Below are 21,587 nucleotides of genomic sequence, written 5' to 3' on the forward strand. Positions count from 1 at the left end.
ACTTCGAGCCTCTTTTCGGCTCAGAAGTCTGCCACATGCCCAGCTAATTTTACCAGGGGCACCCCTTCTACCACCACCGCCAAAAGACACCAGCAGAATGAATGTGTTTCCACTTAGGGCTGTGGGCTTTGGTGCCACAGGATGTCAGGGGAAGGGAAGGACCGCTGCCAGCCTTCTTGTAAGACAATTGCCACACGTCTTCTCTCAGCTTTTTTCTGACAAAGAAGTGGGTGCATGAGGGCAGATCACTACTTTGAGCGTTGGCATTGGGGTAAAGGCCTCATCTTTCTTGTTTTAGCGTTAGCATTGGCACCTCTGGACTCGTCAGCAACCAGTGGTCACACCAGCAGCCATATGGGACAGTGTAACTGATGAGGTTAGGGATACGACTCGTTAAAGCTCTTCTTTGAATTAGGAGCCTTTTTCCTGAGAGCTGTTAGCTAGCGTTTTGAAAACATTCCTGTTGAAGTATAGCATGCATGTGGAGCCGTGCAGGATCCCGCGTGTGCAGGCCGGTGACTCATCACGAGGCAGGCCCCAGCTGCACTCTCCACCCAGGTGAGCGGCAGAGCATGGCCAGCTCGCCCCACTGGCCGCCGGTACACCACGGCAGACACGGGAGTTCAGTGTTGCCTTGTTACCTGACTTTTAAAACAACATACCACTTAATTGTGAAGCCTGCTGCACTCTTGAGAAGAGAGCATACAGAATGTCTAGTTGTTGCTGTTTCCCAAAAGGAAATTGGAAAAAGCTCTTGAAAAGGTGCACAAGGTACAAACCAGTTGGGCTTCTAAGGCGATGCTTTCCTGGGTTCCCCGTCTATCCCCGCACCGGGTCAAGGTGGTGCCGAGCTGCACAAGCCCCAGGGGTGCAGGACCAGGTGTCTCCACTCAAGCTTTGATTCCTTTTTGGTCACAAGATCAGTCACACCTTCCCCAATTATTTCCTCTCTTAAGAATTTAGAACTAAGCTGTCAACTTTGACCCCCTTTTAAAGTCCTTTTGTGGCATGCATTCCCTTTCTCCAGACACTTGAGTAGAAAAGTCTGTCAAGAGTTTTCCTTCTGCCCGGGGTTAATGACAGTCATTTGGGATGAATCAAGTTAAAACATAATGCAGAGTTTTACATCTATGAAGACTTTTGCATCTTTTTTTGACTGGCACAGAGAAACCCAGCAAGCCAGTCTTCATGGGCTGAGGAGGGCTCCCTGTGCAGGCCTCCTACAGCCCCCGCACTGCCCCCAGGGCCTGTCGAGGGAGCTGCCAGGATGCTGTGATGTCTGAAGAGGCTGGGGTGAGCCTGCAGGTGAAAGCAGTGGTTTTCGTTGGTGGTGGTAGGATGACAGAAGCGGTAATTTGGAAAAGTCAATTTAATACTCTTACTTTAAAAATTCATAACATTTATTTTGACGGTTCAAATAACATTAAAGGACAGTAATTTTTTTAAAAAAAGATTTTAAAGAGGTGTAGCTTTTAAATAGTTGGAAAACATTGAGCTAAAGATAACTTTTTCTGATGTATCTTTTAAAAAATTGTTTGCATTTTTTTTTTTTTTTTTTTTTGCAAAATGTAGTAGTGGGAGTTGTTACTTACTCTTTTAAGCGTAAGTACTATTTCAGTTCCTTTTTGAGCTTTGGATAAGATCCCACCGCCATCACTTTAAGACCCCAGCAAGGAGAATCTGGGCTCCACTGGGCCAGTAGGATCTGACACAGGAGTTTGAGAACCTGAGTTTTGTCATTAAAATTGAGTTTAAGACATCTTAACTCTGCATGCAGGCTTTTGTTTTCTAATGTCAGTTGTCAGTTACTATCACAAAAATGCTGTTCATTCCTTTTTGCCCTGCTAAATTAGACACAAATAAGGAAGGCCTTGGGAATCAAGATTAACTGAATAAAGATATCCTCTGGCCTAAACTTGAAATGGCCTGATGAGGGAAAGAAGAACCGGTAGTTTCTCAAAGTGAGGTTCCCAGACCAGCATCACCTGAAAGCTTGTTGGAAATGCCGATTCGAGGGCCCCTCCCCAGATGTGCTGAAGGAGAAATATGGGAGGTGGGGCCCAACCGCCTGTGCTTATCAGGCCTCCAGGTGAGCCTGAGGCTTTCCCGTGGTTGAGAAGTGAAGGATGGGAAAGTGGCTCACAGAAGAGCTTCTCAGCTGGAGCTCTCCTACCTACTCTGTATCTCAGCTGCTGGTGCATTGCGCCACCCTGATCCCGCCCTGTAAAACCGTTCAACTGGGAGGTCTGTGCAACCCTCCTGTTCCTCAGATCCTCCCTCCCAGACACAGTTCTCACTCAAGGACACACACACACACACACACCGAGCTGTCTCTGTTTTTACAGTGCTGCCCTGGCTGCCCCTTGGTGTCTTTCCTCATTATTTCCACTTACCGTTCGTGTATTCAGTGACTATCTAAGGAGCATCTTGTGTTGGAGACTGCCGTCTGCTGAGGATGCAGAAGTGACCAAAACACACACACCGTCTGTGCCCTGGAGGGCTCACTATCTTGAGACGGGAAACAGATACGAAGAGACAGTCCCACCTTAAATATAAATTTCAAATAGGCTACGAATCTATTTCCACTGGTCTCCCGGCTGCCCCCAGCCCACAGGAATCTCTCAGACTCCTTACGGTAGGAGTCGCTCAGATTCTGGAATTGCAAAACCCCAAAAAGTCAAGTCATTCAGGCTCCTGGTCCTCTGGTCCTTTGACTTCTGAGGACACTTCTAGTGAGTGACATATGTTACTTTTGAGCATCTGCCCAGATTGTAGCTTTTGAGGGCGGGGTCCTTCCTAATGAAAAGTTGCACAGTTGAAAACTAGTTTTGGTGTACAGAGTTGTGTTTAGTATGAAATTTCCTGGAAAACTCCAGAAGTTTTCATTTATGTCGCTACCTGTGAGTTTTGTCCTTTATGTTTGAAACTTGGTTTGCTGCAGTTAATAGTTGCTAAAATTAATGTTTAGAAAACTAGAATGCTAGGAATTTGTTTCTGAAAAGTTTACTGGGGAGGGAAGTCGTTTGATCTCAAACCTCATGTTAAGAGCCGATGACTATTCAGTAGAAAAGTGGCTGTGGTTAGTTTTAGGCCCCTTAGGGTGGGCAGAAGAAGGAGGAGCACCCACATGATTCCTCCACGTGGGAGTCTCCAGCCCCACCCTGGAGCTCAGGGTCACTTTGAGTCTTTGTCTGGAAAAATTGGGTAGAAGGCATGGGTTTTTTAGGCTTTGGTCTTCACCAGCCAAGGGAGGAGATGAAGTGGAGTGTCAAAGCCCTGGGGTGACCTAGGAAGCCAGTGGGTCACAGGCCCCCCTTTCGTGAACTCCAGGCCCATCCTCCACAGGAACCACAGCACCCCCCCTAGAGTTACCTAGACATCCTTAGCCAGCTCCTGCTACTGCTTCATCTTCAAGTTGCAGCCCAGTGAGGCCTTTTTGAAAGGTCCCTTGCCTCTCCAAAGGGCGGTTAAAGAACTATTGTTATTTTCTTAGACTGCCTGAGGAAAGAGAGGCTTCTGAGGAGCTAGGAGCTGGGCCCACCCTGACCTTGGCCAGCCTGAGCCAGGCCCAGAGAGGCCCGGAGGGGCTGATGCGCCTGGCTTCTTGCCCTCTGGTTCTTGAGGGCATGTTGTGTCTTTTCTCCTTTAAACTGGGCCCTGCGTAAGGAGGTGGTTGTTACACAAAACCCTGAGAGTGAGAGTTCCCACTGCCCTCCCCATCTAGGAGTTGGAGGCCTCTTCTGAATATGCTCATTGTAATGTTACTGCAGTGTGTCAGGCAAACTTAAGGAAAATGACTTCACTTTTTATTATGTTGCATTGTATTCCTTTCTGTAACAGCTTAGATAGGATTAAAAATCAAGATGATACGCATTTTACAGTCTTACTGGGTGTGTGGAGTCAGTTTTGCCTTATAATATAATACAAAATAGAGAAATGGTGGCAAACCTGCCTTGAGGTACACTCCATCAGGGGTCCTTATTCATACCTCTGAAGTGCATCCAAGATTTGGTGTGTGTGTCTGTTCCTGCTCACAGATTTTGCTTACCGAGCCCTCTGCCCTCCCCTTCCAGGCAGCATTACAGATGTCTTATCAGGCTTTCTCTAAATCATTAGGATTAGCACACAGCTCTGGCCAGCTGGATCATTCTAATTGGAAATTAGGTGCTTCTCACATTGAAATCCTTCTGAAAATACCTCCAAAGATCTCTTTCAGCTATGGGAATTCTACTAAATGCCTATAGTATTTTGCATGACCTGTATACTTTTTAAATATGTGAATTCTGTAGATTCAGTGATTATTTCTAGAAAAATGCATTATTTAAAAAGTCCTGTTGTTTGTTCTAGTAACAAGTCTTAAAAAGACAATTCTGCATTGATGACTATAAGAAGAGTCTACACCATCTTCCCTAAATGTTACCTCTCCTCCAGAAAACCGATAAAAATCACTAGCTTATCACAGTGGCGATAAGCTAGTTTGTTTTCAGTTGTATTTTGTTTTACGCTTACGGACAGGGCTTCTCAAGTTTTCTGTGACGAGGGGCTCTCTTGGTTCCCTGGCCCCCTAGCTCCTAGCTTCTAAGAAGCCTCTCTTTATCCTCAGGCACTCTTAAGAAAATAACAATAGTTCCAGGCTGGGCCTGGAGTTCACGAAAGGGGGGCCTGTGACCCACTGGCTTCCTAGGTCACCCTGGGGCTTTGACACTCCACTTTATCTCCTCTATCTTTCATAGACTTTAGTAAGATGCAATCAAAATAATTACCATAAAATGAAATAAAAATACAAAGTTATGGAAAATAGAAGTCCCATTAAAAAAAATTCCATGTACAGACATACAGTTACTGTGTACATTTGCTGTAGAAGTTTCTAAATAATAAAATGTCTCTCCATATCTCATCATGGACCAGTAACAGTTCACAGATAGGCACCATCTATGGCCACACTTCAAGAAACACTGTTTTAGAGTGTGTATGTATCTGTGTACTCATACATTTAAGTGTGTTGCCATGATCACATTATAACATAACATAGATCTTAGAACTTTTATATGAGAATTAAATGCACTTAGTAAGCTCTTTAGCAAAAGTGAATTTTTTCTATTAGTATTTACATGCTTAAATTATAAGCAAATACCAATAGTATACTCGTGAATACAGTTATATGTTTCAAAACCCAGTTGTCCAGTAGCACCTCTGATGCATGAACTAGAAAATGTTTTGCAATGTGAGATGAAACCACCTCCACTCTGATTCACCTTCAAGTTTAAACAGATACTTTAGATAGGAAATGTTCTATGCAAAGTAAATACACAAATGAGACTTTTAGCACTAAACAGTAGGAAATATGTCTATCACATGGAGTATTAGAGAAACCAGCTGTTACTATCATAACCTTTCTTGCCCTGGAGAACAGTTAATTACTGGACTGGTCATTGGGATTGACAGCCATTTTTTAAATGTTAACAAAATGAGGGGAAATGTTTCATGCAAGTAACTCCACATTCTTCGTAAGCATTAACAAATCTCAAGCCAGTTCTGATGTTGATAGGTCACAGCTTGTTCATCTGTCTCTTCTGGAGACTGAGACAGGTGAGATGGTCTCAAGTGGCAGACTCCATGTCCACCTGTATACTGGCCTTGAGGGCAGCATGGCCTGCTTTCTGACAAAGTATGAGAAAGAAGTTCTGTGAAGTTTATATTCCATTTAGCCTTATTTCTTTAGGACGAGACTTGAAATTCAAAATGGCGATCAGGTGCAGGAGGGGATGTTTAGCCTCTTGAAGGCCAGGGTATTCACGTGGGGCTCCCCACTGGGCCTGGCCAAGTGCCTACGACAGTGTAGATGTGGAGAAGTTAATAGAGGATTGAATGAGGTGTGATCAATCAGCTGAAGCAGTTCATTAAAAGGTAAGTGGCATTTAGAAGAGAAATTGGATAACTACAAAGCAGTTGCCTGTATATGAAGACATGAGAGTGAGTCACACTGAGGACAGGATTAGCAGGAGTCCCTGAGAATGCTGTAGTGGGAGACGGGGATGGTGAGGGAGCAAGCATGGGCCCGGCTTCATTTGAACCATGATCCTCGCCTGAACACCAAAAGGCAGATTTCTTGTTAAATGGTTAGAAAGTGAGGTCTTTGAGCCAAAGGCTAATGGACTTGAGATTGTTCTGTTTAGACAGTAGACGTTCTGAAAGGAGGTGGTGATCTTGGAGAGTTGGAAGGACCACTCCCTAGAAGGTGACAACCAGATGACAAAACGTATTCACGAAGGCCAGAGCAAGAGAGGACAGTCTGGCCTGTGAGCAGCAGGCGAGGTGGGGCAGGAGTTCCTCGCTGCAGTTTTAAAATTCCACCCATTACCGGATTCTCAGGGTCTGAGATACGAGGTCATGGTTTCTTCAAAATACGCATGTATCTCTGGAATCACAGGAGGTATTTTGTTAGGAAATGTCTCAAGTACCCAAACAGCAATGCTTATAATCAGAACTAATTACTTTAAAATTAATCCAGTTGTCTTCAGGCATAACTATGCGTGGATGAAATTGAGCCAAAGAAAAACTTAGGCTGGGAAATACGCATTCCTCTACTTGATTCTACAATGGAAAGTGGTGGCAGCTCAGTCACTGTGGTCATTTAACACACGCGCAGTGCTTTACCGCATGTCACCAACCAGGCAGAAAGGCTCTATGCTTAATGAGGAAGGAAAAGCATTTTGAAAGCATACACAGTTCTACCCAAATTATACATGTTCCCTTTCTTTAACTTGGTTCTTTTAATCCTTTAAGAAGTGCTCAAGCTGTAATCTGTGACACCTATATCTGTTTAGGTCATAGCATTGTAAGTGTTTTCTTGGGCTTTAAAAATAAATCTACTTGGGGGAGGGAAATTGAACCTGCACGATAATCTTAGGCATGCGAACACAAGCACATGAGCTGAGAAAGTCAAAATCATGGTTTCCATGGTAACTCTTAACTTGTCTGTGTCGTACACATTTCTCAAGAAATACACTCACCAGACTACCTAGTGATAAAAATTGCTCCACGGGCATACAAACGTGGATTTTCTAACTCTCTTATTGTAAAAGGTCTTCCTTCCTCCCACCCCTAATTAATCCACGTGTACTTGTAAATAACGCTGGGTAGGAAACTGAGGTCCAAGTCCTGCCCTCTAAATCAGTCTCTTTTTTTATGGTAGAAATCAGCTTTCATGTGATTAATGCCATTTCCTCCCTCTCTCCTCTGCAGATTTATGTTGGGTAAAGGAGGAAAACGGAAGTTTGATGAGCATGAAGATGGGCTGGAAGGCAAAATCGTGTCTCCCTGTGACGGTCCATCCAAGGTGTCTTACACCTTACAGCGTCAGACTATCTTCAACATTTCCCTTATGAAACTCTATAACCACAGGCCCCTGACAGAGCCCAGCTTGCAAAAGACCGTTTTAATTAACAACATGTTGAGGCGGATCCAGGAGGAACTCAAACAGGAAGGCAGCCTGAGGCCCATGTTCACCCCCTCCTCCCAGCCCACCACCGAGCCCAGTGACAGCTACCGAGAGGGCCCGCCAGCCTTCAGCCACCTGGCGCCCCCATCCTCCCACCCCTGCGACCTCGGAAGCACTACGCCCCTGGAGGCCTGCCTCACCCCAGCCTCGCTGCTCGAGGACGACGATGACACGTTTTGCACCTCCCAGGCCATGCAGCCCACGGCTCCCACCAAACTGTCACCTCCAACCCTCTCGCCAGAAAAGGACAGTTTCTCCTCTGCCTTGGACGAGATCGAGGAGCTCTGTCCCACATCTACCTCCACAGAGGCGGCCGCGGCTGCGACGGACAGCGTGAAAGGGACCTCCAGCGAGGCTGGTGCCCAGAAACCCGACGGTCCTCAAGAGAGCCGCACAGATGACTCAAAACTGATGGACTCTCTGCCTGGGAATTTTGAAATAACGACGTCCACGGGTTTCCTCACAGACTTGACCCTGGATGACATCCTGTTTGCTGACATTGATACGTCCATGTATGATTTTGACCCCTGCACTTCCTCATCAGGGACAGCCTCAAAAATGGCCCCTGTGTCTGCCGACGACCTCCTCAAAACTCTGGCTCCTTACAGCAGTCAGCCTGTCGCCCCAAGTCAGCCTTTCAAAATGGACCTCACAGAGCTGGACCACATCATGGAGGTGCTTGTCGGGTCCTAAGACCCAGGGACCCAGCGACTGTGCCCACCCAGACCCCAGAGCGTTCCCATAACCCTGACAATTCTCCACACTGTGCATGCACCCTTGCTTGCCTTTTTCAGAGAAAAAGAAAATTTTACAACAGGATCACACTAGTTTTTGCTTTGAGCAGAGTTGGAGTGCCTTCATCCAAGTATGACCACTTGTAATACACTTTTTTGAGTGGTTCCTCAGAGACCTACTACCCTGGTTTAGGAAAGAATCCATTCGAAGACAATGTTGCAATGTTGAATGACAAAAATAAACAGTTCAAGTGAAGCACAAGGATTAAGTTGGGAAAGCTGTAAATTGCATGTGCATATTTGTCTATTTTTTCTATAAGTTTTATTGCAAGAGGTAAAGAAGAAAACTATATATATATATATATACACACACACACACACACACATATATATATATATATATATATATCTTATTTAGATAATCTCAGTACCTTTTCTGGCATTTTCGCCCTGTATAGGTTGACTTGGCAATTCGGCCTTTTTAGAGGCATTAACTACTCCTCGTAAGTGTTGCATTTACATGGCTGTTTAGAAAACTGCTGCCCAAATTTATTTTATATTTTTGTACAGATTCTGCAGTTTATGATATTGTTTTTCTAAAAACAAATGCTGTTTATACATATGAGATAGCTATTTTGATAGGATTTGCTCACATAGTTCCTGCAAACTTCAGATGTACAAGTTGCACTTGTACTTTTATAGAGTTGTAATGTTTTATATGTGTATGGTGCAAGAGAAAATTGGATCAAATCAATCTGCAGTTGATGTCCCCAAATGCAAACACACACATAAACGCACACACACAGCGCTTTAAGAAAGGGCCAGGTGATATCACACCCAAATTTCACAAACACTGACCCCCTGGCACCAACACCTGCCAGTACTGTGACTTCCAAAGCCAGAGCCACATGTGCTCAGCAAACTTGCATTAAGCAGTTGGCGGGAGATGGCTGTGGAGCTGGGGGTTTAAGTGATGGTTCTCTTTTGCTCCCTCTTTTGAGGGTAAAGCTACCATCTTTCTTAAGAGTGTATTTATGCCAAGTTTGTGCTTTTAATTGTTTTTATTTTGTTTTTTAATGAAAACCTAGATCTTTCCTTTTTGGCATAATTTTTATGATGACCTGAAATTTTACATCTGAACAAAATTTTATGAAAAGCAACCAACTTCTTCATGGAACTCGGCCCTGTTGCAATGCTTAGGGCCCTTAAAGAAGAAAATCTCCCCAGAAGGCATCCATCATGTTGCTAAATTGTCTTCTGCAGCTTCCTTTCCCTAGAGTTTTCCTTCTGTTGCTAAGAGCTGAAAGTGGCATCTTCACGATCACCACAGTGAGCTTGGCTCACCTCGGCCGGCCCGGGATGCACTCTTACAACATGTGTGACTCTTGAACCTGGATTTCATCACATTACGTCACAGCTTCCCATCTGGTTGCTTTCCTAAATCAGCTACTTTACACTTGTCAAGGCTGTTTTACCCCAAAACTCAGACAGGACTTTCTATGCATGTTTTCCCTCCTGCCCCCAATCTCTACCCCACCCCCACCCCCTGCCCACCTTATCTCCCAGGACACACTTGAGAAGTAGCTTTTTATTCCTAGTGGTGTACATTTAATTTGAAAAAGTTTGCAATGTATCATGCTTGTTGCCGAAACTGTTTATGGCCTTCTTGTTTCAGTTTTTTCTTTTCTTCCAATGGTACTTTAGCTGTTGAGTGCAAGTTACAACCTATATTGTTATGCAGATGGCTTCTTTAGGAATAACTTTTATATTTATTTAAAAATGTTTAAATTATGGGATTTTGTTTTGTTGTTGTTGTCGTCGTCTTTGTTGTTGGTCATTTGTCACTATTCAGTCACCTATTCTGCTCACTTCTTGCCATGGATCAAATTGGGTCTTTCTGGCTAATTAAAAAAGACAACTTTATAAAATGGCACTTTAAGCAAGCCATAGATAGTTTTATTTTTGTAATGCACATGGCAAAGCAAAGATGTTTGTGATGAAGGAACTGCTCATCTAAGCAAAAGATTTGAGTGTGATATGATAAAGTCTTTCTACATTCTAATTTCTTCCCCCACTTGAATGTGTTTTAAAGGCTAGTTATCAACTCAGTAGAGCAGTGAGAAACTGATCAAATTGCACTTGTTCTCCTACAAGCAACCTCCACGCAGACACCTCGTACTACTACAGGTATGTCATTTCCTTTAATAGGACCAGGGACCATGCAACTGAGGTGAGGGTTGTAGTAGATGCTTCCAGTGTCAGTGTGCCTGTTAATTTTAAGAGCTTTCCTTTCTTGCAGAGTACAAGTCTGCCCAGATTCCATGCTTTCTATAACTGGAGGACCCGGCAAACCTGCCACGTGCTGCACACATCTACCTACATATACATATACAATAGTATTGATGATTCTGAACAATAACAGGGTACAGCAGTTGGTTTGCTATTGTTAAAAACTGATTTACAGTAACTTACAACAACTGTACTTTTGTTGGATTAGCAAATCATGTGTTTAAACAAATCCCATATGTTGGGCAACAGTTCAAATAAGCACGGAGAAGTGTTGCCCAAACTTGGTTCTCTGACTCTCATGTATTTGTAAGGCTGGGCTTCAAAATCAAAACAAAAACCCCAATAACAGCAGGCAAATGCTTTTTAACTCGGACACCCTTGCCATAAATCCTTGATACTCAAAGTGTAACAAGAAAGACATGAAAAATTAGCAGCCCATTTTCAGAAAGATCAAAATGATCTAGGGTTCTAATTGCCTTTGCATCCTATTCTTACAAAGTGATGTCCCAACAGGGAACAGTAGGAGCTGGAGTGGGATCTCCGAGTCCCAGTTTGAGTGTGGGATGTGCTTCCAGCAGTGCCTTCCCCTTTATGAAAGATACCACACGGCATCCAGGGCCAGGCAGGCAGCTTGAGGTGCCTTCACGAGAAAGCTGAGCTGGGGCTGGGAGAGGACAGTTATTGACAGTGATGTGCAATGAAGTGACAAGATGAGAGCAGAATCGCAAGAGCTTTGAATTTGAAGTGAGTTTTTTTTTTTTCCCATAAGTTATTTATTCCTTTTTTCTGTGTAAATATATTTATTTTACTGTGGAGCGCTAACATCTGGATCGTAACATGTGCAGAATGTATGGTAGGAATGTATTCTCTTGTAGGAATGTAAATCTGTATTAAAAGGGGGTCCAAGCCAGGCCCCCGGGTCTTCTCATTGTATGCACAGTCTGCATTCATTTTTACTCTTCTCTAATATGGGTCTATTTGAAATATGCAAAAGATGGATGAGGAATGTTTTAATACCTCCAAATTTTTAAGAAAAGCATCAAAGGGTTGATATTTTTTAAAGTTTTTTTAGTAGCACTTTCTCTGGATGACAGAAGGGGCAACCACATGGGCACCCTCGTTCATACCAAAGGGTGAGCAGTGGCCAGAGCCTCCTCTGCACCTCTCGAGTGTCTTTACCAATTGAGCTTTTTATCGCCATAGCCCCTTGGAGTGCCCCAGCTGCCCTGAGGTCAATCAAGGAAAATTCCTTAATGAAATAAGCTCCAAAGAGCCAAAGTATCAACTTACAGATCGTTTTTAAAGCTTAAATTTATTAACCACCTTTGCGGTAAACAATGAATTATGAATACCGCAGGGCAGCCTTCTTAAATGACAGATGTAAAAAAAGTAATAAGAGACTCTACTTTGTGCAGCGATTGCTAGTCTACTCTATAGGAATTGTCTTAATTTGAAAACCTTGCTGTTACAAATTGGACCTTTATACGTTTTCTAAAAACAATGAAAAGAGCATATTTAACCTTTTCTGGCTGTAAATGGTTACCTTCCTGTAGCTGCCCCGCACCTGGAGGCATGGAGTTGTGTGCGTCCTGCTTATGTACAATTGTTTTCAGTGTTTCTAAGAATGAGTCTGAATGGTTCTTGAAAATTAGCCAGGATCAAATGCTATTGCAGACGAAGCCAATAAAAAGTTGGACTTCTTTTGGGGATAACAAGTTTGGAAGAGAAATGCAGGCCATATGTGCGCATGACCGAGATTTTGAAAAAAGATGTACATAGTGACATGTTTGGTGCATGGTTTTGAGGAGGGCTTTTGTCAAAAAGGAGGTATAACCTTTCCCCCACAGACCTGAGAGCTGTGCCTTTTCTATGCAATATTACAGACATTACATCGGAACCCAGATGGCTGTATTCACACGTAGGTTTGGGCTGTAATCTAAACAATTGGACAGATTAAATGTACATGGAAATGAGCAGTCTTACTTTTGTAGTTTTATATTATACAATAAACAGTTAAAAGATGAGAGAGGCATGCTTGCAGTTTTCTTTTGATGGGAACTCAACCAGCTTATTTGTGACAATGTGCTCACATTAAGCAAAGTCCAGCAAGAAAGAGCAGCAGGGGGGCCCTGAAGGAGTGGGTGCTGCTGGTCTTCCTGAACCCTCCTGGTCTCAGGAACCACCCTTCTCTCCTGGTTTTCCTCCTGCTTCTTGGACCCTTCTGGACCTCTTTCTCACATCTGTGCCCCAGCTCTCTTTAAAACATTGTTTTTTCCAGGGTTTGGCCCATGCCTAACTCTTCACTGAGCCTCCACTCCTGCTGCCGCTGGCCTTCCCAAGGCGATCTGATCCACTCAGGATTCTCAAAACTGGTCTCCAGCCCCTGCCTCTCTCCTGAGCTCCAGACTTCAGTATCTACCAAGATTTGCTCCCTCATGCTCGGGGCACCTAAAGGGCTCTCATTTCCCCGGGGGTTGATTCTTCTGTGGGCTCGTTGTCTTCAGCACTCCGCTCCACACAGTTGCCCACCCTTGCGGCCTGTTCTGCAGTCCCAGCCATGTCATTCCCTCTGCTACCTCTCCATCCTCACCACAGCATCCCTGTCTCGGACCCTTCCTCCCTCCTTGCCTCTGACCGCCGCACCTGCTTCCTGACCAGTCTTCCTGCCGTGATCATCTCTCTACCATCCCTGATGCTGGAGTTGACGTTCTAAAATGCCAGTGGGTCACGTGATTGTTGCACGTCCTCCAGGTGTACCCCCCGATTATACCATCTGAACCCTGCCGCTGCTGTCTTCCAATGGGGAGTGCGGGAGACTCTGCAACCTCCTTGGCTGCTGGGCTGTCTTGGATGGAGTCATGGGATCTGGCCTCACCTGGCCGGGGCAGGCTTTTATTTTGGTGTGGTTGGGCCACCACACCACTGGCGAGGGAAAAGGGCTGGATGTGTGAGGCCTGGGAAGTGGAGGTTCAGCTCAATCAGCGGTGGAATGTGGAGTGGGGCGTGAAGTGCTGGGGAGGTGTTAGGGGCTGAATTGTTTCCCCCAAGAAGATGGGTTTCAGTACCTCAGAATGTGACTTTAATTTGGAAATGGGGTCTTTATAGAGGTAATTAGGTTAAAATGAGGTTATTGGTGTGGGCCCTAATTCAGTGGCTAATGTCCTTATAAAAAGAGATTTGAACACATACACGCACACAGGGAGAAGGCCATGTGACAATGAAGGCGGAGACTGGGGTGGTGGATCTACAAGCCAAGGAGCGCCAGAGATACCAGCAAACCACCAGAAGGCAGGAGAGAGGTGTGGGAGAGACACTTCCTTACGGCCCTCAGAGCAGCCAAGCCTGCTGACACCACCTCCATCCCGGACTCCTAGCTCTAGAAAAATAAATGTCTGTTGTCCCAGTCACCCAGTTTGGGACACTTTGTTTCAGCAGCCCTAGCACACTGATGCAGGGGCAGAACAGGGCGAGCACTTTCCAGACACCCTGCAGAGATAAGCACCAGGCAAGTAGGACAGAGGGTCCGTTGTTCAGTAGACTGGTTTGTATCTGGAATTAGGAGCATCTGCTATTAATTAATGATAAAACTTTGGCAAATCATTCAATCTCTGTATTTATGAGGATGAGATAAAGCCGTGGCTCCCAGAGCTCTTTGAAAATGTTGACAGTACAATGAAAATGCAAATTATGAATATCCTCATGCCTAGAGCTGTGCCCAGCATATGGTAGGCACTCAAAACGTTTGTTGAATGAAAAGAAGAAAAAACAATCTTGCAGTTCACCTTTCTTTACAGAATGAGAGAAGCCCAGCACTCAACATCTTTCTTTTCTGGGTCCTAGGTTCACTCCACCCTCACCCTCGGGGTGTGCTGCTTTGCCAGCACGCACCAGCGGCCTGCCTCCACGTGTCCTTGCTTGCACCTTCCCCTTCTGCTTCTGGAAATTCTGCCCGTCATTCCAAGGCCAAACTCAAATTCCTATCCACGAAGCCTCCTCTGCATGCCCGGAGTCAAAACCAGCCTCTTCCTCTTCTGGGCTTTCACAGGGCTCCGTGCGTCTGCAAATGCACTTAGCAAGTCCTGCCGCGTCTTTGGATTAGCTGTGCAGTTTGTTGCCTCTGTATCCCCAGTATCCTTAAGAGCAGCAACCCTGTGTTGTTTATCTTTGACAGAGGTTGGCAAACTGCAGCTTACAGGCCAGAGCCTGTCCACTGCCTGCTTTTGTAAGAAAAGCGTTGCTGGAACCTGGCCAAGCTTGTGTATCTGTGTGTTGCCCTGTGTGCTGTCTTAGTACGATGGCAGAGTTGAGTAGTTGCAAAAAGACCACATGGCCCTCAAAGTCTGAACAGTTTGCTATTTGGCCCTTTACAGAAAATGTTTGCCAAATCTTGATCTTTGCAACTCTCCCAATACTTAGCACAGAGTCTGACCATAGATGGGATAGGCTCAGGGCTCCATAGACTGGGGACACACACCCCTGAAAGATGAATACGGTACAGGCATCAGGGGAATCCTAAGGGCGCAGAGTGCTGGAGGTGGGGTTTCGACGACCAGACGGAGCATAGTGGTCTGGAAAGTTACACAAGAGTGGACATATTCAGAGAGCTTAAGACTTGGGAGGGGCCATAGAGCTAGATCTTCCCACCAAAGGGACCTTTTTGACAGATGTGCAAACTGAAGCCCAGAGAGGGAAGGAGATTATTGTCCGGGGCGAAATATAGCATCCGAGTTCAGTTTGGCTCTGCATCCAGATCTCCCAAGCTTGCATCCTGGCACCTACAATCTTGGGCAAGTTCCTGAGTCTCTCTGTGCCTCAGCTGTCTCATCTATAAAACGGGGGAAATAACTGAGCTTGTCTCAGGGGATGGTGGGGATCAACTGAGTCGATGTGAAACTCGTTCGAGCATTTCTAGGGCACTGGAAAGTCCACAAATGTTAGTACAGCTAACATGACAGCTAAAATCCAACTCTCCACTCTCAGTGTGGTGTTTTAGGTTAAACCTTAAAGCACAACTGGGGTATCTTAATGCCAGAAGCATGTTTGCTGGGTGGAACCATGATTTCCTAGTACCATGCATGTCATGGTGGTCAGCCACTTACAGAGAACACGGTGCTCCGTGCTTGCTTGGCAGTGGGGTCCCAGAGTCCCTATTGCCTCTTCCATCTTTGTTTTAATGTCCTTTTGTTCCCCTTGGAGAGGAATATTTGACTGGATCAGGAGTAATAGTTTCCAGGGTTACCACTTACTGAGCACTCGCATGTACCAGACACTGCTATATACTGGTGTGTGTGATCTCATGAACTCTTTTCAGCACTTTGAGTTTTATTTTACTACCCCCACTTTACAGAGGTGGCAGCTGGCTCAGAGGTTAAGCAACTTCCCAAAGGTCACACAGCTGGCAAGTGGTAGAGCTGGGATTGGTCTCTCGGACTCTTAGAACACCTTCAAGCACATGTCTTCAGCCTCAAAGCTGAGCAAAGTGTTCGAATCCAGTCGTTACCTCTATAACTTGCCTGACCTTGAACCTCTTTTCTTCATGGGTTATGGATTTCTCCTGGCACATGCACGGCATTGCCCTGAGGAACAAGAGGAGGAAGATCTCCTGCTGGGGCCAGCAGTAGACCAGGAGTTAGGACAGCTCTCCAGGGCTGAATGCCCCCTGGGTTCTCTTGTCCTGGCTCTGTGTGACCTTGGGCCGGTCACTTCCCCTCTCTGGGACTCAGGAGCAAAAGACGGAAGTAGGACATACATGCCTTCTGCAAGCTCTGAACTATGCTTCTCCCTATAACACACTGGAAGCGTGAAGGTCTCTGCCAGCATCCCTGGGCACGCCATCCCAGCCTCGAGGATTTTACAAAAGCTCTCGGGTGGGAGGCGAGCGCTGTTCTATGGTGCCAGCCTTTGAGGCTTCTGGATAGTGCAGCCGTGTGCATGATCCTGGAGACACACGCCCTCATTGTCCTTGGAACTGGAACTGGGAACCCCCACCACAGCAGGCTGGCTGCCCCAGCCCCACAGCCTGCCAGCGGCCTCCCTCCCTCCCTCCCCTCTTGGGCAGGGCGGCCAAGCTGCCAGCTGCTAGCAAGGCCTATTGTTCGGCAGTGACAAGAAATGGCTGTGGAGCACAGCACCCTCCTGGAGAGAGGCTGGAGGCGGAAGGGGGAGGGTGGGGCGAGTTGGGGAAATGTCCCCGACACCGGCTTCCCTAGGGCGCTGGCCTGTGTGCCGGGCGGAGTCAGGGACAAACACACCGCTTGTGCTGGGTCTGTCCCCTCCTTCCTTAGGGCCTCACAGACTTCTTTTTCATTTGTCTTCTCGGGACGTGATGATGGGTGGAAGTGTGAGGCACTGTTTGCGTGGGTCGATGTAGAGAGTCAGGCCTCCTCTAGAAAAGGATTTATGGTCACTTACTTCCCAGCTGATGGCCTGCAAATAGTGCCAGGTGGCCGAGTGCATTTGAAAGAGGCTGCTCCTATCAGTCCAGCCCATGCTCTGAGTGGAATGCACTCCCTGGGCCTGGAGAGGCTCCCGTGGAGTTGAGGATCCCGACGTTTGTGGGTAGCTTCATGGTGTCTGAGCGCCTCACACACATTCGCTTTCTTTTTCTTTCTTTTTTTTTTTTTGAGACAAAGTCTCGCTCTGTAACCCAGGCCGGAGTGCAGTGGTGTGATCTTGGCTCACTGCAACCTCCACCTCCCAGGCCCTGGTTCAAGCAATTCTCCTGCCTCCGCCTCTGGAGTAACTGGGATTACAGGCACACACCACCATGCCAGCTAATTTTTGTATTTTTAATAGAGACGGGGTTTCACCATGTTGGCCAGGCTGGTCTTAAACTCCTGACCTCGTGATCCACCCGCCTCAGCCTCCCAAAGTGCTGGGATTACAGGCGGGAGCCACCGTGCCCGGCCCATTCGCTTTCTTTGATTCTCACCACAATTCTGGAGGAGGTGGCAGGAGAGGGAGGCTCTGTAGATGTGGGGACACGGAGGAGCAGAGGCCATGGGCCACTGAGTACAGGAGTGGCACAGATAGAAGAGCAGGTCCAGACCCGGGACCCTCCCTTTATCACCCTCAGGTGGCGGCTTTCGGGCTTAGAAAAAACAGCCAGAAATGTAATTATGAAAAAATCAAGGTCTATAAGTAAGCCATGGAGCCAGAAGTCACATACTCTCTTGGGGCTTTGTAACAGGGACAGGGTGGGAACTGACACCATTCTGAGCTTTGATTCTGTCCTTTCTGTCCTTGAGACCCCCTCTCCTCCCGCTGCCCCAAATACACACACAGTCATAGTGGAGGGGACAGAAGTGATACAGCTACGGGTGGCCACTGCCTTCCTCAAACATTCCACCTAAGACAGAGAGACAGAGTTAGGCACTTCCTGTGTTCTTTCTGCTTTTTTTTTTTTTTTTTTTTTTGAGACAGGGTCTCATTCTGTCACCTAATGGCACAATCATAGCTTGCTATAGCCTCTAACTCCTGACCTCAAGCCATCCTCCCGCCTCAGCCTCCCAAAGTACTAGTACTACAGGCGTGAACCACGGCACCCAGCCAGCACTTGTGTTAATCCAGCTTTGAGACAAACCCCAGGTCCCCTTCCAACCACATTGCTGCCCCTAAGCCTTGCCAGTGCAGAAATTCTACAGCCCCCATGCTCACTGGCACACCTGCTCTCTCCCCACAGCCGCCCCCATCCTCTTTCTCCTTCCTCTTTCCCTGCCTCCCAGTCTCTAAGTCTCTCTCCCGCTCCTGCCCTCCATCTCTGACTGTGTCTCTGGCTCTTACTCCCCTCCTCTCCCTCGCAGTGTCTGTCTCTGTCTCTCTCCTGCATTATTACTTGAAAGCAAGCTTCACTCTCGCAGAGCAACTGAGTCTCACCTTGGGAGCTGGGTGACACGGCCCCCTGCCCTCTCGAGGTCTGGGTTTTCTGGGTCTGACGTGCTGGGCTCCAGCTTCTGGGCTTGGAGGCAGGTCTGGTGGGGCTGGGTGGCTCCAGGGCTCAGGTTCATTAAGGTCTGGGGTCCTCAGAGTCACCACAAGAGGGCCCCAGGACCCTCTGGGATGGAGAAGGGTGTCCAGGGCCTCAGTACTGCCCCCTGAGTACCTGGCTTCCCCATCTGGGGCTTCTTAGCCTGCAGGCTATGAGATCATTGGGGTTAAAAGTTTTCTATCTCTGTTTTCTGAGTTGCCCAAGAAGCTCTTGAGGCTGGGGAGACCACCTGTGGAAAGCACTTTGCTTTTACAGAAAGTGTGGGTGCTGAGCTGGGCTTTCTTTGGTCTCCCTTTCACAGATCCAAAAAGGGAAACCAAGGCCCTGAAAGGTGAGGCGAACTGTGCAAGGCAGCTGGAACCTGGGAGCTGGGGTCTGAGTGTGCCTGTGGCACTCCGCTCTGCCCCTGCTGGACACATTTCCCTGCTGTCCAGGGGACCCGGGCCTCACTGTGGGTTATCATAGAGATGCCACCATGCAGAAAGCTTAGACATGATCCCTGGCTTTCTCAGGGCTAGCCCAGAGGGGAATCAGGAACCAGGAATACTTTCTGGTCTCCAAACCCTAGTAGTCTGCTACTGTGGCCTGCCAGGCCCCTCAGCTTGGCTACAGAAGACAAGATGGTTAGGAGAGAGGATCTTTGGAAGAGAAAAGGGCTCACTCACACCCACTGAGGCCTATCCCCATGGGTCAAACCGGCCAGAGGATAGAAAGAACCTGTCTGACGGCCGGTAGCTGAGGAAGACTGGCTGGGGAGGCTGCGGGTCAGGGAGCTCTTCGGCCCATGAGCTCATTTCCCGGTGCGCCCATCTCAGCAGATGCACCACTACTTACCTAACTCATAATGCCCTTGAAGCCATTCTTGCCTTTCCCCTTTCCCACCCACACACACCCCATCAGCAAACCCGGTTTATTCTGCCTTCTGAATAGATGCAGGATCCACTGGCATCTCACCGTCCCCCCTGCCAGTCACCTCTCACCACAGCCTCCGTGCTGGCCTCCCTGCTCCCATCCTCGTTTGGATGTCTGTTCTCAAGACAGCATCCAGAGTGATGCTTTAGAAAATGAGTTAGCCGACCAGGTGTGGTGGCTTACGCCTGTAATCCCAGCACTTTGGGAGGCTGAGGCGGGCAGATCACTTGAGGTCAGGAGTTCGAGACCAGCCTGGCCAACATGGTGAAACGCTGTCTGTACTAAAGATACAAAAATTAGCTAGGCCTGATGGAGAGCACCTGTAATCCCAGCTACTCAAAAGGTTGAGGCAGGAGAAAAGCTTGAACCCAGGAAGCAGAGGTTGCAGTAAGCTGAGATCATGCCGCTGCACTCCAGCCTGGGCCATAGAGCGAGACTCTATCTCAGAAGAGAAAAAAAAAAAAAGGAAAAGAAAAAAGAAATGAGTTAGCCCTGTGCTTCCAAATAGGAGCACCTGGGGATTTGTGAGGATGCAGAGTGTAATCAGCAGGTCTGGGAGGGGACCAACAGCCTGGGTGTTTGACAAGCTCTGCGTGTGTGGCGGTGCTGGCCCAGCATCAGATTATGCTCCTTCTGTGCTCCAAGCACTCCACGGACTTTTTTGGAGTAAAACCCAAAGTTCTTCTCCTGGCCTCTGTGGCCTTGGCTGCTTGTCCAGTCCCACTCCTCCCCTCTCCCCTACGCTCTGTTCCAGCCCCACCAACCTTCTTGCTGTTCCTCAAGCACACCTAGCATGTTCTTGCCTCTTGGCCTTTGCACACACTGTTCCCTCTGCCTGGCACCCTCTTCCTTCTCCCAGGCCACCTCCCAGGCCTTTCCCGACCGCCCTGCCTAAGTAGCAGCCTGTCACTCAGTAGCCCTTTCCTCTCCTTCTTTTTCTTCACAGCACGCATCCCTTCCTCGCAGTACACCTCTCTGTGTTTGTTTGATGATCATGTCTCCCTCACTGAATTGCAGAGCCTGGGAGGGCTGGAATGTGTGTGTTCGTGTGTGACTCTCTCCCCAGCCTGGCACAGGGCAGACCCTCAGTACTGCCTGCTGAGGAAATGCAAGATCCTGTTACATGCTAGGGCTCCAGGACCGACGCAGCAGATCTGGTGCCTGGCCTCTGCGTCATCTACAGCCTTGTTCCCCAGCAGGAGGACAGGCGTGGGGGTGACGAGTGGGAATAGCCATGGTGGATACTTCCTGACCGCTTCCTGTGTCAGCCCTGTGCTGAGGGTTTTCTGTGAATTATCTCATTTAATCTTCATTACAGCCCAGCTAGGAAGGCACTGCCATCATCGCTACCCCCCATTGGAGGGTGGCCTCCTACTTGCTGGCCCACAGCTCTTCAGGGCTCCCCTGTCTGCCCGGGGATCGGTGGCCTGACCTCGTTACCCTATCCTGCCCTGAGCCAAGGCACAGGCAACCTGCAGGGAGGGAAGCATCTAGCGCTTCCCTGTCCACTCCCCTGAGGCTGTGGCACCACGGCTGTCCCTGGGCACTGGATTAATCTGGCACCCCACCCAGGGACACCGGAGAGGGTTGGGAGGGTGGGAAAGGGGTGTGGAGTACGGATGGCACCCCTGCAGGGAGGAGGTCTGGCGACATCATCCCAACCCAGGTCATGGATTGAGATGATTTACGTGCTGGTGTTGGGAGAGACTTTTCCCCTTGCCCAGCCGAAGAAATGTTGCGCTGTCGCCTGGCCCCAAGTGGTGCTTTGGGCTCCCTCATGAGCACTCCAGGCCTCTGGCTGGGGAGAAGGGAGAGTTTGCTGGCAGCTGGTGCTGAGGGAGAGGGGCTGGCTGCTTCGACCTGCCCTGAAGGAGATGGGAGTAGGCAGCAGTTTTTTTGAAATTATTTTTCAAATGTTTATTAACAGGCTTTTAAGAAAGAGCACCTTTAGGTTTACAGAATTTTTTTTTTAAGTACAGAATTCTCATAAACCCCTTCCCCCAACCCCTCAAGTTTCCTCTATTAGTATTCTTTTCTTTACTTTTCTTTTTTTTTTTTTTTTTTTTTTTTTGAGACGGAGTCTTGCTCTGTTGCCCAGGCTGGAGTGCAATGGCACTATCTCCATTCACTGCAACCTCCACCTCCTGGGTTCAAGCGGTTCTCC

General features: G+C 47.6%; 1 protein-coding gene across 2 annotated transcripts in view; it reads left to right on the forward strand.

Annotated features, from left to right (window-relative positions):
* Positions 1–12,548, forward strand: part of SERTAD2 (SERTA domain containing 2) — a 124,193-nt gene extending 111,645 nt beyond the window's left edge. Inside the window, exon 2 of one of the 2 annotated variants that reach the window (XM_015112502.3) lies at positions 7,246–12,548. In XM_015112502.3, the coding sequence (XP_014967988.1) occupies positions 7,250–8,194 (945 nt within the window). In that variant the 5' untranslated portion in view covers positions 7,246–7,249 and the 3' untranslated portion in view covers positions 8,195–12,548. 2 annotated transcript variants of the gene reach the window in all.
* Positions 12,549–21,587: the final 9,039 nt, after the last annotated feature.

Source organism: Macaca mulatta, chromosome 13 (genome assembly GCF_049350105.2).
Source record: "Macaca mulatta isolate MMU2019108-1 chromosome 13, T2T-MMU8v2.0, whole genome shotgun sequence".
Taxonomy (NCBI): Eukaryota; Metazoa; Chordata; class Mammalia; order Primates; family Cercopithecidae; genus Macaca; species Macaca mulatta.